The sequence below is a fragment of the Brassica napus genome, unplaced genomic scaffold, assembly GCF_020379485.1.
Source record: "Brassica napus cultivar Da-Ae unplaced genomic scaffold, Da-Ae ScsIHWf_1457;HRSCAF=2047, whole genome shotgun sequence".
Classification (NCBI taxonomy): domain Eukaryota; kingdom Viridiplantae; phylum Streptophyta; class Magnoliopsida; order Brassicales; family Brassicaceae; genus Brassica; species Brassica napus.
In genome coordinates this window covers 1-16,710 of record NW_026014870.1, presented here as the reverse complement: position 1 = coordinate 16,710, position 16,710 = coordinate 1, and the positions used below count along the sequence as shown (strand labels likewise).

Genomic DNA, 16,710 nt, shown 5'->3' with positions numbered 1-16,710 from the left:
TGAGTCAGACTTTGGAAAACTTCTCAGGAGACTCTTAGAAGACTCTCGAAAGACTCTCGGAAGACTTCTTGGGAAGTCTTCTAATGCATTTTATGCTAGAAGACTTCCCACAAAGTCTTCAGGAAGTCTTCCGAAGTCTTATATCAAAAGTGGTAAAATTTTTGGATATCTATTTTGTGTGTTTCATATATTAGATTCTAAAATGTTATAGATTCATCCTAATGTAACTGTTTTGTTTATTATTTAAGCCTAAAAAAATATTTTTGAAGTTTTCTCTATTTTGAATCCATTTGAATGTTATTGAATATGCAAATTTTTCAGATCTAAGTTAGACTTTGGAAGACTTCTCAAAAGACTCTTAGAAGATTCTTGAAAGACTCTCGGAAGACTTCTTGGAAAGTCTTCCAATGTATTTTATGCTTGAAGACTTCCCACAAAGTCTTCAAAAAGTTTTCTGAAGTCTAATGCCCAAAGTGGTACACATGGATGATGTCAAGTAGAGTCCAAACTTATTTATGTTTAGGATTGATACCTAGCTTAATGTGTGATAGTTTTGTTTATGGTATGTTTTATGATTTGTATGTGTACTATTTTAGTTGTGAATTCTTTTGTAAGTTTGAAGAGATGTTAATCAAAAGGATTTCGTAAATATGTTTATGTTTTGCCAAAAGTACTTGATATTATTGAAGTCATTGATACAACATACCAAGAATTTTTTTTAACCATTCTACCCACTCAACTAAACAAAAAAAAAGAATCAAATTTACTAAAACTAAGAGAAAAAACTTCTCAAGAAAACTTAGTCAAATTCAGAAAAGATCAAAATTGAATTTTAGGTGAAAGATGAAATTTTAAATATCATGAAAGTTATAAAATTATATCTTATGATCTAAAAGACACATTAAGCCACATGCCTTAATATTTTTGAAGTTACTTAACACTTTTGAAAGTTAAAGAACATACCTTGAAGTTATTTAACCCTCTTGAAAATCTAACGTCCAAAAGTCTTAAGAAATCTTCTCGAATTAGCTAGAAACAGTAGTAAACATGAATATTTGAAATTTCATAATTATAACCAAATTAGTTATGAATTTCATAATTAACTACATGACGTATATGTTATGCATGATAACATCTTTCAACTTAATGGTGTTATATAGTTAACATCACGAGCTTAATTTTATTAATCCAAGAAGTGACGTGGACGTTGGAGACGTTAACTCCGTTTAATTCTCCTGTTGACCAATTAAAATCTGACCGACCTGACCGTAATTTAACTAAAGTATGACCCAATTCAGCCTAATAAAACAAAATGAAATCTTGCCACAAATTTTGAAATTGGCACAAATATTTTTAATAATATCGGGGACGTCGTCTCTCTGTCGTAACAAAGGGGAAAACTCGAAGAAATTAGGTTTTCAATTCAAATCAGTGAGAGATAAAGGAATTGTGAAATTGTGTGGGGTTATTGACCAAAATTTTGAGAGAGATGAGTTACTCGATTTCGGGGTCGATTAACTTCTCTCTCTATATTTTGGTCAATAACCCACACAGTTTCACCAATTTCCTTTCTCTCTCACTATTCGAATCAAAACACTAATTTTCCCCCTTTGTCATGACGGATCGAATTTTAGTTAAATTACAGTCGGGTGGGCCGGATTTTAATTTATCAAACATGAGAATTAAAAAGAGTTAATTTTCCAACGTCCATGTCACTCTTTGGATTAATGAAGTTAAGTTTGTAATGTTAACTACATAACATTACTAAGTTGGGAAATGTTGTCATGAATATCATTTACATTAGTTTAATATGCATGGCTTGTCATGTGGTGGTCAAGAATAAATGTTGAAAGGATAAACTGATTAACTGTAATAACTAAAAACTAAACAGATGTCAAAAATATAAGGTATGTACCAAATGTTCAATTACAAAGTATTTGGAATAAAAATGTTATAGTATTAATATCTTTTAATGTTTGTTAGATATTGTAATATATTTAGCTTGTATAAATGAAAGTAATTTTTGTAAGGATTAAAAATCACGGTTGCTGCAGTAGCATAATTAGAATAAATAATTTAACCTATAAATTTTAAAATTAAAATATGCTGGCGTAGAAAATACATCCATATAAGTTACTTAAATTAGAGAATTATTTTTAAGATAAAATGATACTGTTAACATAAACATTGATGACAAGGAAAATTGTTTAGCCGAGAACTATATATAAATATATGTGTTGAGATCTTATCTCCCCCAAACATTTCATTTTCTGAAAGAACTCTTAGTTATAAAAGTAAAGCTTTACAAGTTTAGTAAAATGGATCCCAATATGATGATAGAAAAAGTATTAACAGACTCCGATCTGTCTGTAAATGGTTGGTTGATTTTACCAAAAAATAAGATGGAGAACATAGAAAAGAACATGGGATTTCCGATGCCCCGTAATGGTGTTCAAGTGAAAATTCTGGACAATGACAAATCCTATTGGGTAAACCTTAACAAACACAAATCTACTTATCATATCGGATCTGGGTGGAAAAAAATCAGAGATGACAGAGGTCTCAAAACAGGCGATATCATCCAGTTATATTGGAAATCTACCAAATTCCTTTTCTCTATGTGGTAAGTCTTATCTATCATTGGCTATACAGTTTCTTGGTAGATATATAATTACAAGTGTTTTGTATGTTAACTAATTATATTTTGGATGAGTTTTATATATGTATCATAAAATAAAACAGTCCCATGAGATTTGCATTGTAATCTAAATTATGTAATTTATATGACCCAAAAAGCCATATAAAAAACAAGTTATTATATAGTAGCTATAAATATATTTTACTTGCAGAAAATAAAATATATAGAGTAAATGTTAGTATTTATAGTAACTGTTTGAAATTTTGACAGCTCATCGCCTAAAGAAGAACAAGCATGTCAAAAAGGAGAGAGTAGCTCCTCTAATAAAACAATGGGAGAACGATAAATCATGCAAAATAAATGGTGTCAGATCAACATAACAAAGTTGAATGAAGAGTATAATAAACTTCATATAAGTATAAATAATAATTGCGATATAAATACAGTATTATAATAATGATTTCGATATAAATATAATTTACTACATATACTATGGGGTATAATGTATGCTAATTCATGTCAAGTATATTGAAACCAAAACTACAATCATAACTCAACGATCAAAAACTCAAGAACTCAAAGCTCAAACTCTTTATTGCTTTAGAAATCTTATCTCAGAAATTAAAACCCACAACTCATAAGTTGTACCACATCATGGAACTTCCTTATATATCTATTATAATTTTATAAACTCATTAAGTAAAACATAAGTGGATAACTCTAAAACACTTCTTCCTAATCCTAAACTCATTAGGATAACTTATGTTAGCTTCATGCTTAATTAACCATTCTTCCCCTTAAGATTGAAATCACCATTCTTCACTTTTTGAACTCCATAACTTATTTGGTGATAATTACGAGATTTTAAATATTCATGTTTACTGATGTTTTTAGCTAATTTGAGAATATTTCTTAAGAAGTCTAGACCAAATGTCCCAGTGGCACATCCCAGAATGACAGTTAGCGACTTTATAAATGGAAATGCAAAGGAATGGGACGAGGAAATGCTCGAGAACTTTGTTGCGTGAGAGGATATTCCATTGATTAAGAGTCTGGCCATAAACAGATTTTTACAAAGGGATACTTTTTGTTGGAGCTACACCAAGAGTGGTAGGTACAAAAGTCATGGTATTGGGTTGCAAGAGACATACTTAAGGAGCAGGAAGATGTTTCTTATACGTAGCCAAGCATTACGAAACTACAGGCCTTTCCCTGGAAGATAAATGCTCCTCAGAACATTCAGCATCTTATATGGCAACTAATCACAGGCCACGTTGCACTCACGAGGAATTTAAAACATTGTCATATGCGATGTGATAATATTTGCCGCGATGTGGGTTCCAGATGAGTCGTCAGTAACTCACACGATCTTTGAATGCCCACCGGCACTTCAAGCATGGGTACTAGCAGCCACTCTATCTCATACAAATATCTTCCCCGTTTCCAGCATATAGAAAAATATGAATTCTTTTTTAGCGAATGAATACTATCGAGGATCTGGAAATGGACAGGGATCCATATCCATGGATAATTTGGTACCTTTGAAAAGCGAGAAATGATAAGCTATTTAAAGGAATCGACAGAGACCCATTGGAGTTGATAAGATATTCTGAAGGAAAAGGTCAAGAATGGTTTACTGCTAATGCAGTAACCACAACTTCACAGCTTGAGACTATGATACCACCTCAAGTCTTACGCTTATAGAGTATTTGCTTGGCCGATGGTTCTTGGACCTCTTCCATATACAGTGGATGTGGATAGACATGGATTGATGGTGATGGACGGACACAGATCATTGGTAGAAGAAATATAAGACAAATAGATATTCTATTGCATACAGAGTTAGAAGCGCTTCGATGGGCTGTGGATAACATGATGCATTATTCGACGTGTCAATGCTTTGTACAGATTGCAAAGAGGTAATAACAATGGTAAAGGATCTTGAGTCATGGCTGCTGAGCTTCTCAGTGGAGTAATTCAAGACTTCAAGAGCAGGATTAAAGAATTCAAGATCATCTATATCCCAAGTGGACATAACAGAATAGATCACTTAGGTAGGACAGTGAGATACTTTCATAGGAACATTTTGTTTTTGTTGGCTATTTTATTCTGATTTGATTATTCATACCAACTCAAGTATGAGTAATAGAATGTCTTTTTGTTGTAAAAAACAAGTTTAGTCATAAATTAAATATAATTTCTTATAGTATTATATTATCACAGAGGATAAAAGAGGTCATCCATAAAGTTATTGTTCTATTTATCACAGAGGACATTAACTAAAGGCGACTCACATAACTAAGCATCTTAACAGCTCATGATTTAAATATAATACCAAGCTTACGAAGTAAAGGTTCATATTCAAAGATTCTAAACTTCCTATGCATCAATGGCAGACCAAGGTACCTAATTGGCAGCTTTCCAAGACGATAATCATACCTTGCTATTTTGGTTGTCTCAGATTATTTTAGACCCACCAAGAATAGCTCAGATTTGTCTCTATTTACATGGAGACCAGGCCAGCCTGCAAGATAATCAAGCATTTCTGTGATGGCATGGAGAGAAGTATACCCACCATCAGAAAAAGATCACCACGTCATCAGAAAAACATCGAGTGTGATGACCCAGTTTCTAAAGCTTTTGGATCATACGTGATATACCCAGAATTAAACTTCGAATACAACAGATGAGAGAAAACCTCCATTGCCAACACAAAGAGGTACATAAATACCATTAACTGCAATTGAGAAGGTTGGTGGGGTTATGCATTCAGAAATCCAACTGATGTATGTTTTTGGAAAGTCTATAGCTCAAAGATTGGATAGAATGAAGTCCCATCTTATTGAGTTAAATACCTTTCTCAAATCCACTTTTAGCATTTCTCTCTTGGTTATATTTCTCATGTTGTACCCATGGACCATTTCAATAGTAAAGAGCACATTCTCAGCTAATAATCTTCCTTTTATAAAAGCAGAATGAAAAGGCGATATTACTTGAACCAGAATCTCTTGAAGTCTCTTAATCAACAGCTTGGAAATTACTTTGTAGAGAATATTAACGCAAGAAATGGGTTTGGACTCAGTATCCAGTTCCGCATTTTTGACCTTGGAGACTAATATCAATGATGTAGAATTCCACTATTTGAGCATAGAACCTGATTTGAAGAAATCAAGGATCGCGTCCGTTGCTTCAGAGCCGACAATACTCCAAGCGCCAGTGAAAAACTCTGCATAGTAGTTATCCGAGCCACTTGTTTTATTTCTTGCTAATGCTAAAAAGCATCCTTGATATCCTGCCTCGAGAAGTACTTTGTTAACGTATCTTTCTGGATTTCAGAACAATGATAAGGCATGAAAAGGGACAAATCTGCAGCATCTTACAAAGGAGGTGTCTGATTCTCAGCCATTATCTTGGTGAGTGTTGAAGAAAAAGGTCCAAGATCCATGACTGAGTTTCCACACGGCTATTGTTGTCGTCTATCAAGTAATGAATATGGTTAATCGATTTCCTCGTTGCATTAATGAGCCTGTGATAGCAAGCTGTATTGCTGTCACCCCATTGTATCTTAGTTATATGAGATATCTTGAACAGGAAAAACTCTTCAGTTTTTGCTAGAATCAATTAAGATTCATGCGCTTCTGCCTCAAGAGAGGTAGAATTAGAAAGTACTTTTCTGGAGATGAAGATGCTCATGTGCTTCCTGCTCAGGTGAATTTTGTTATTAAGCTCCAAACACAGACGCATGCTAAGCCACAAGACACCAACCCGTTCTAAACCATCAAAGGACAAGTAACTTTTTCCTTCTTCAGAACAAGGTATAACACCAACCATAAAAGATGGAAGATAATGAAAACAAAATTGCAAAGAAATACTATAAGAAATCCATCAGAAATTTTACTGTCAACTGTCATTATTTTATCGGCTAAGATTATTTTATCATTTAAAATTTACTTACTTGATCTATTTATATCAACAAATATTATTTATTATACCCTTTTAAGTATCTAACGCGTTGGGCCTGCTCTTGGTTCCGGTATATCAATTGGACTTCCTCTATGGATCTATGCCGCTGAATCGATTGTTTTTCATTGTCCTTCAGAGCTAGGGGTGGGCGTTTGGGTACCCGTTCGGGTTCGGATCGGATATTTCATATTTTCGAGTATTTTGGTATAGAAGTATAGAACCCGTTCAGGTATTTCTACACTTTGGGTCGGGTTCGGATAATTTATGTTCGGGTTCGGATATTTCGGGTCGGGTTCAGATATTTAAAGTTTGAATAAAAATAAATAAAGTATTCACTGTTAAGTTTTTTGTATTTAAAATATACTTTAACTTAACTGGTTTTCTAATTTTTAATAGATTAAACTATTAATAGGTTTGGAGATAAGACTTTAAAAATAGAAAGATACTAATTTAGTCATGGTTTTGAAAATTTGGATGCAACTTTTGTTAACACAAGAAACAAGTGTTTGATATGTATTTTAAGTGAGTAGCAAATGATTTTGTCTTTTTTTGTAACACAAATTTCATTAAATAAAGTCTAAGGCACGATTACAACCGGAGCTATGCTCGACAGCAAGATGAACAACAAAAGTAGTAGAACAATATAACTTGGGATATAAGTGTTTCAAGGAGATACTTGCTCAAAGTAGAGAGATCTGCATATAATCTTCACTTGTATCCTTGAACCCACAACTCGAAAGGTGCTTCAAATAGCCTGAAACGACGTTGAAATACCCTGGGGAAAGGGTTCTAAAGAGGGGTGAGAAGCCGATTGAGGCTAAAGAACCCATCAAACAAATGAGATCAGCTCTAAAACCGATTATATTGACCCGGGAGATTAGGTGAATCTCAATTGACCCGGAAAGCAACATTATCGGCAAGCAAGATGGTGAGGCAATTGAACTTATTTTCTTCTCCAAAACCATTGTTGAATTTGGCACTGACCCGAACAGAATGGTTGGCATAGTCAGAGGAGTTGTCGGACGGAACCGTGGAATAGATACCATAGACGCCTACAATTGGAAATAGGATTCCAGTATAGCTGTAATGGATGAAAAACGATTGGACTTAAATTAAGTACAACATCACATTTTTGGGCGAGGTGAACCCTATATACTAAATCCAGACGACGGCGAGGTGAGACAATACTCTTGACTATTATCCATGGGGGAAGCGAACTGAGATCCAACTAAGAAAAAGAACTCCGATATTACCGTATTGGGATCCATAGTTCTCATCAAGACCTGAGCTAGACCACAAGTCCATTACAACACAATGAAAGCTCACATCAAAAGATCTGTTGGGATTAAGCTCAGAAACGGCGGCGGAGCTGCATAGTCCAGTTGGTGAGGGTTCGCTGGTGCGACGGTGAGGCTTCTGTTCTGGCCTTTCGTCTGAAGAAGACACAAATTGTCGCGGTGAAGAGAGGTCTCCTCGTTAGGGTTTGACACGAACCAGAGGAGAAACGCTAAACCGAGGAAGCGGAGGCTTAGTGGCGGTGGATAGCCGAGTAGATCCAGTGAGCATGCACTCAGATTGAGCAGATCCGGTGGTGACAAAGAGAGCAGCGAAATTGACAGAACAGACCGTCTCCGTCATGAGCGGCGAAGAAATGTGATTCTTTCCTGAAAAGCTTGCAGCGGGATTTGAAACCAGGAAACAGAGAACGGAGGTGATTGAAGAATTCAATGAGTTCAGAAACAGGATGAAGAGTCTCGAGGGATACTCTATCCGACTGCAGCTCCGTCGAGACACCATGGAGTCACGCCTCCAAGAAGAACGGAACACAGACAGCAGAAGAAAAAGGAGATAAAACACGAGACTGAAGAAGATAAATCGAAAATGTGACAATAGGTCCCGACGCCGGTGAGCACGAGCTCTTCCGGTGCCAGAGAAAAGTGGAGAACGAGTAACCTCGATAGTCGTGCTTGGAAAAAAAGCAGCTAGGACAAACTCGTTTTGCTATGATTTTGTCTATAATTATATGTATATTGTCAGATTTTGAGCAATGTGCATCATTAATATAAATATTTTGAATAAAATAAGAGAAGTAACTTAAAAATATAGAATTAAGTATACATATGTACAGTTGTCTTCGGATATCCATTCGGGTTCGGATCAGAGGCAACCCAGAAGTTTAGAAAACATGGGGCACAAAATGTTATAAATAGTTAGTATAAGGATATCTAAAGTAAAAGTGTGGGGCACATAATGCAATAACAAATTAGATTAAAGATATTTAACAAATTTTGTACCAAAACACTTTAAAAAAAAATTAGAGTGGGGCTCATGCCACACCCTTTTCTTACCTCCGTCCGCCTCTGGTTCGGATATTACTCGTTCGGATTCGGATATTCAATCTCTCATAATTTAATACATGTTCGGGTATATTGCTATTTTGGTTCGGTTTTTTCGGATCGGGTTCGGATACTGGTTCGGGTATCTGATAAAATGCCCAGCATATCTTTTTTTGTATTTAAAATACTGTGGAACGGTATCGTCTTTATTCGAACGTTGTCATCTCGAGCAAGATCTCAAATCTCTATTGTCATCGTCGTGGCCGCTACCACTATAGATTATATTTGTTCACTTACTTATTTCTGCGTGTCTCTTTTTTTCTTGCTTAACATTTGAGATGTCTTATTTTGTTTCACGTGGGTTAAAGGTTCTCATTTTTTGAAAGTTTATTTGGCCTCTAATATGCACGATCCTGGATTCCTGATCCGGGTGACAATAAATAGATTTTCTTACTAAAACAGTATTAAAGCCAAATACATCGTGAGAAGTTACTTTTGAATTATATGATTAATCAATAAACGGTTTACTCAATTCACTTTCATTAGTGCGTACGTAGTTGTATTAGAAAATTAACCTCGCGCGACACGCTAGGTTTAATAGTATATATATTGAAACTTGTTAAAAACTAAATTTGCAATATAAATACAGTGAACCGGTCCACGAACTTAAGCACAAAGCAATCTTCATCTCTCTCTATCTCTCTTCCTCCATGGCGAGCAACTGTAATTTAGTGAGTGTTCTAGGGCTACTTTTAGTACTGACACTGATGCACAACCCGGTCACTGTCGCCGGACAAAGAAACTCGGGTGCCGCCTTGTTCACGTTCGGTGACTCCAACTTTGACGCTGGGAACAAACAGACTCTCACCAAAACTAACGTTGCACAGAGTTTCTGGCCGTACGGAAAATCTCGAGATGATCCCAACGGCAAATTCTCCGACGGTTTCATCGCTCCAGACTTCTTAGGTACCATTTTTTTGAATGACTAAAAGTTTCTGGTACGAATACCCATACATCTTTCCATCTTTCTAGGTAACATTTTTTCGCCAGTTATCTTCGAAACTCGTACACAAAGAGTAGATGCACCATTTAATACGTTAACTAGATTTTGACCCGCGCTTCGAAAGCGCGGGTTTTCTGTAGATTATAAACAAAATTTGATATGAATTAATATTTTGAAAGTATTGTTAGTAAATTGTATTATAACAAAGTAGAGTATTTGTTTTAAATTATGCAATTTATGAATTAGATTATTTAATATTTTATAATTTATATGTATGTTTTTACGCAACTCTCTCTTAAATTTGGACATTTATCTGGATCCAAAAACCGACCAGAAAATACAGACTTGATTTGGATCCATAGATAAATACATGTTCGGTATTTATTGGATCCACGTTCTTGGTTCAAGTCCACATCCTACTCGAGACCCTATCGGATACTCTAAGTGCCCGAAATGTTATGTGCATATTAGGTATTTTTGGATATTTCAACTATGTTTTCGATATTACTATATCCTCTTAAGTTTCATGTTCTGGTTTTCGGTTATAATTTTAGTTTTTAGGTAAATTTTAAAATTTCTTAAAATATAATATTTTGGGTATCTGGATTAAACTTTGGGTATTTTCGGTTTTTCGGGTAAAATTTTCGGGTCTTTTCGGCTATTTGAATATTATCGGGTATTTTTTATATTTTTCGAGTTTTGGATTTTTCTGGGATTTCGAGTACTTCGAGTCTTTGGGTTCTAAACCAGAATCGACCCGGACCTGCTATGTACCCAAAATTTACATGTATTTTTGTAAGTATTTGAATTATGGACCCAAACCAACCCAACCTTGGAAGGAATTGACCCAAACTCAGATAGAAAATTTTCAGATATTTAGTTGAGTTATAATATTTAGGATTTAACGGACCCGACCAGAAAAAAACCCGACTCTTATCCGATCCGAAGACTCGAATGCCAATTCCTATTCTACTTATTTATTTTGTTCAATTAGTAAGACTTAAGACTTAATTGGCAGATTTTAAGCTAATTTAATAGTATATATTTTCAGGACTTTTTTAAAAAAATTATATTGAATAACAATTTTTATTATAGATATTTTTTATAAAAAATAATTAAACGTAAATATAAATAATTTTATTTTAAAAAATAATTTGGTGAAGTGTTTTTATCAAATTTGATTTTGTAAATATTTAGAATTATATAATATTAGATGACATTTTATAATATGTTGTATGATATATGCTTTCGTTTTAATAATTGATATCTAAATATTATATATCCATCATTGAGCATAATATATTTATGTAAGGAGAAAAATTATTGGAAAAGAATGAGAAATAATAATAAGATTTATTTAAAATATTTAAATTATTTATAGTTATAGTAGTAAATGGTAGGATAAAAATATAAAGAGTTATATATAGTTGCAACAACTTTTTTATAATAGATTTTTAAAATGATTTTCTTTTCATAATATAAATTTTCAAAATCGCATCTATAATATTTTTTTAACAAAAATGTTCTAACAATATATTTAGAATATGATGTGTAAGCTTTGTAGATAAATATATTAGAAGTGTTAGTCAAGGAAAAGCTACGATGTATAAGGTTTGTAGATAAATATTTCAGAAAGGTCATCTTATTCAAAAAAAATGATAGAGTGAAGCCTTTGATAAAAAAAATGATTGAATGAAATGCTGTAAAGTTGGTGGCACCAAGGAACAATATAGTTTTGGTATTTAAATTCATCAGTCACTTTTTGCTTATAGATTCATGAGAATGATATTTTAGTTAAGTTGAGTAATAATTAAGAACATTGATTGTTTTATAGTTAAATAAATGTAAGATAATTGATTATTGTATAGTTAGAGAAATATAAGGTAAGACCAATAAAATAGTTAAGTTTAATAAAAGGGTCCAACAACTTTTCATAGGTAGATTTTTTTAGACTCCTTCCCTTTTAATAGTATAGATTAATACTTATTCCGTTCAAAATAATGTGTATTATAGCTAGAGTTTTCACGCTTATTAAAAAACACGTAAAATTTTGACAAATGCATTATTTTCCTTGTTTACCTATTTGCTACTCTCTCCGTTCTTTAATGATAGATTTTTTTAGAAAAAAGTTTGTTTCAGAAAGATGTATTTTTGTGTTTTCTATGAAAAATTGTAAACTTCAAGAAATTAATTGAGTTTATTGAATTACTATTGGTTAAAAGTTATTGAAAATTGATAATTACAAAAAACGATACATTTATTATGGTAGTTTAATGTATTTTTTTAATATGTGTGAAAATACTAAAAAGTCTATTTTTGTGAAACGGATGAAGTATAATTTTTAATCAATCAAAGATCAGTAAATATAATTAATGTCTTTGAAATTTATAATTTACCATTATTACATATAATGAAAAGGTAAAATATCAATCTGTTAGAATTTTTATCTTTTTCTAAAACATCAATCATTCTGGAACTGAGGAAGTAATTATTAATCAAATAGTGTTGCTATATTAGTTACTCAACCAAAAAATAATTAACCAGAAATATATGAAAAATCTTTAAAAACACAGCAAAATTCATGGGGATTCCGATCGAGATCCCACCAGCACTTGTACCGAACGTCAATGTCTCACGTGGAGCTAGTTTTGCCGTCGCTGATGCTACTCTTCTTGGAGCTCCGGTGGAATCTGTAAGTCCATATAATATCTTACATATTATATGTCTATTAACTCACATTGAATTGATATCTTTTACAAGATCATTCGAGATATATTCTTACATCAGTCTTCTTACCCCCATTATTAAAAGCCGTCTTGTTTTATTCATCATCACATATAAAGACTTGCTTAAAATCAATAATCTTTTTTGTTTTAACAGCAATAATAATATAGATTTTTTTTTTCTTTCTGATTTAGTTGACTTTGAGTCAACAAGTGAGGAAATTCAATCAAATGAAAGCAAACTGGAATGATGACTTCATCAAAAAGTCCGCGTTTTTGATATACATTGGTGCAAATGATTACTTGAATTTCTCCAAGAACAACCCTAACGCCGATGCATCTGCCCAACAAGCTTTTGTAACTTCCGTGACCAACAAGTTAAAGAACGATATCAGCTTGCTGTATTCATCAGGAGCTAGTAAGTTCGTGATCCAAACCCTAGCACCATTGGGTTGCTTACCAATCGTCAGACAAGAATACAACACCGGGATGGAAAAATGCCATGAACCTCTCAACGATTTGGCTAAACAACATAATGAGAAAATCGGACCGATGTTGAACGAAATGGCTAGAACCACTCCTGGTTTCCAGTTCACCGTCTTCGATTTCTATGATGCCATTATTCGTAGGACGCAGAAACCCTCAAGCTACCGTGAGTTGGTTAATTACAACTTAATTTCAAGCTTTGATATTATGTGAATACTCATATATAAAACCGTTACAATTGGTTATTACTAGGGGTTTTTCATGACGAACTCATCGTGCTGCGGAATTGGGACACACGATGCTTATGGTTGCGGTCTACCTAACGTGCATGTGAGGCTATGCGAGTACCAACGATCTTACTTATTCTTTGATGGGCGTCACAATACCGAGAAGGCACAAGAGATGTTTGCTCATCTTCTTATTGGAGCGACAAAAATGTGATCCAGCCAATGAACGTCCGTGAGCTCGTAGTTACCCAGTCGATGAACCTATGACTGAGGTTTGGGTGCCTACAACGTCAGCCACTGTCCAGGCCAGGGAGTCTAGGTCATCTAGCCATGGTTACGAGTCCTACTGAGTCAGTGCAAATCAAAATCTTGTGGTCAATCTGGTTTTCACAAGGGCCACGAGTTAATTTATATCCGTATCACAATCATATAATGATGTTTTAGTTTGCGATGTTTTCATTTCATCTATAATAAAAGATTGATCTTTGCAATTCATATTCTGTATTGGATTGATTCGAAAGTCTATCACGGTTTCAGCTGTTCCTGCTCTCATTTTCAAATCCTTTTTCACTAGTAATTGATATCAATGTTACTAAACTAAAATGTTACTTCCACTTTATAGTTTTAGCTACGAGACCAATCTTTAGAAACGTTGTAAAGCTAACACTTAATTTTAATGGTAACCAAGTGGTAGTATAGTGATAATCTCTGGGATTTGGTGTATAAATATATCAGTCCACCCCTTGTATTAGTGAGAAGACATTCCGAATTCGGATCAGACAGTATTGTAGCCCGTCCGCTATGTATCACAATATCAACAAAAAAAAATTTAATGGTATATACAATTTAGAAAAAAAATAAAAGTTGTGTGCCAATAAATCCGGCTCATTTAGTATTTGCGTAATAATATATATTCTCTCCGTATGATAGTGCACAAAAAAAATATTCTCTCGGTATGATAAATAGTGTTACTTTGGTATTTTTTACATATATTAAGAAAACATGTATATGCTATGTTCTTTATAATTATAGGTGTCTGCCCATGAATTCATAGATATAATATTGCGTGAAAATATATAATATGCAATACCATAAATTTTGAATAGTAATAAAATTAAAAAAGATAATTTTTAACTCAAAATAGTTTGACAATCTAAAATTTAAGTATTGTATTTTTAGAAACATTTGATTTTTAATGATAATTTAACAATATTAATCGAAGTCACTAAAAAAAGTATTTTACATGATTTTGATGAAATGATTAACAAACTCGTGATCAGTGAACCAAAAAATAGCTTCAGCCTTCATGCATGCACTATCTTCTAGCATTTCAATAGAAACCTTTTTATTTAAAAATAAAAAGCTTAGACAAGATATATAGTATTATCATCTTTATTTTCATATACATTGGTGATTCTAATTAAGTTCAATAAAGCTTTGAGATTATAAGGCCCAGTAACATTAGGCGGACCACTCCAAATCAGCTCTGCGAATTGACGATGAGCCTTCTCTGTCAAGTGAGCTGAATCGAAAAACAAATAATTGGTAACGTCTTCGCATAGCTCGTAACTTAGTCCCGTTTGGTTGATTCCACAAGTAGGCATTCCTCTCAATGGTCCGCTTCCACAACATGCTTTGTTCCCTTCCTTAAACCCTTCAAAACAAACAAACAGAACTTTTACAATTCTACTAAAGATTTAATCTCTTACATATATGTAATAACCAGGTTGTTCTAGTTACCGTATTTAGAAGGATTGTTGATTCTATCCAATAAGGAAGTGCGATAGTCGTGAAGGGCATATTGAATCCGGATAGTTCACGTTGTAGCCGCCTTAAACCATCTGGAAACTTCTTGTTGTGCAAATCTATCAGCTCAGTGACTGGTTTGTTACAAGATCCTATGTTTGCTGTGTCTAAGATCGATGCGGCTGGTGCACAATCGTAGGCTCCCACATTCAAGAATCCAAACTTCCTCCCTCCCATTTTATACACTTCCTGAGAACAATATATATCTCATTTTCTAGACCAAAAATAATAAACTTGAGATCAGTTTTCGATTTTAGGTTTACCTCAACCACGGATGTTGTATTACCAATAATCAAATCAACTAGTTTCTGTTTGGCATTGAGGTTCACAAGTGAAGAGGTTTGAAATAAGGCATAAAATAAGTCGTTGCCTCCGATATTAAAAAGATAAACAGCTCTTGAGAAAATCCTTTTGGTCTCAGCTTCTCCTAATGCAGATCGCACCCTCCTTTTAACGGTTTTGAAGCTTTTTAACTGCGTTCCCAAATCAATCACCTTTAAAAGAGAGAGAGTACATTAGCCAAACAACTATATCATTAGTTATCAAGTTACAAAAAAAACTAAATCAATAGTTATGTAATATTTTTTTTTTAAATATGTAGTATAACTAACTATCGGTTAGGGTGCCGATTTAACAGAGCCAAAAATGTTTTGTTTTGGTTCTTGTTCGGTTAAGTTTTGAACCGATCGACACATTACTAAAATTAATTTCGTTATCAGTTGGTTCGATTATCTTGTTTCCTATTTTTCTTATTTTTTTTGTTTCAGACTAAACCAATTTATATGAAAATTTTAATTTGAATTAACCGAACTAATATCAACTTATAATAATTAATATTATTAACCAAAATATCAAAAACTTTAGTTCAGTTTGGTAAAATTGAAAAGGCAAATTAACTAAGACTACTTATCAAAAAAAATTTAAACTAAAACCTAACGTACCGACTTGGATTAACCGATATAACAGACCGACATCAGTTATGTAATAATATTGTTTTTATTACAAAAAAAAAATATGTTTTTCTGAAGAAAAAAAAATAATATTGTTTTTTTGAAGAAAAATAATTTTGTTTTTTGAAGAAAAATAATTTTGTTTTTTTGAAGAAAAATAATTTTGTTATAGATTGAAGAGATGGAAGAGTAAAAAAGAAATGATGATGAAATTTACCTGTCCGGAAAAGGATTCACCAAAGCTCCGGCACCTGCAGAAGCAAAACTAACTCCATAGGTAAACTGACTGTTACTGTTTCTTGGTTGTAGATTTGGTGGATCAACGGTAACCACGCTTCTCAGCTGTCACGTTAGAGACCAGTTAGTTGAATAAAAGTGAGGTTTAAAGTGTTTTTTATTAAAGATATGATTCTTACCGATGAAGTCGGGAATCAAACGTCCATCGGAGACTCTTCGGTGGGAAACTTGAAAAAGGTTGACCGTATGGCTCGGTGGTAGTATTGATGTAGTTGTTGTTTCCGGATCGAACAGAGAATCTCCGAACACGAACAAAGCAGCTTGGTTTGTGAAACGAGTTG

General features: G+C 33.5%; 1 protein-coding gene and 2 pseudogenes across 1 annotated transcript; 2 read left to right on the top strand and 1 right to left on the bottom strand.

Annotated features, from left to right (window-relative positions):
* The first annotated feature begins 2,274 nt into the window (after positions 1–2,274).
* Positions 2,275–3,123, top strand: LOC125597413 (B3 domain-containing protein At1g08985-like). The gene is made up of 2 exons (XM_048772142.1): positions 2,275–2,623; positions 2,909–3,123. The coding sequence occupies exons 1-2, from the start codon at positions 2,319–2,321 to the stop codon at positions 2,982–2,984; spliced, it is 381 nt and encodes a 126-aa protein (XP_048628099.1). The 5' UTR covers positions 2,275–2,318; the 3' UTR covers positions 2,985–3,123.
* Positions 3,124–9,579: 6,456 nt separating this feature from the next.
* Positions 9,580–13,871, top strand: LOC125597412 (annotated as a pseudogene).
* Positions 13,872–14,725: 854 nt separating this feature from the next.
* On the bottom strand, positions 14,726–16,474 carry LOC125597410 (annotated as a pseudogene).
* Positions 16,475–16,710: the final 236 nt, after the last annotated feature.

Excerpts from the sequence above, each read along its gene's own strand:
- LOC125597413 (XM_048772142.1), top strand. The coding sequence starts at position 2,319 with ATGGATCCCAATATGATGATAGAAAAAGTATTAACAGACTCCGATCTG. Across the intron at positions 2,624-2,908 it reads AAATTCCTTTTCTCTATGTG|CTCATCGCCTAAAGAAGAAC; the intron begins GTAAGTCTTATC and ends AAATTTTGACAG.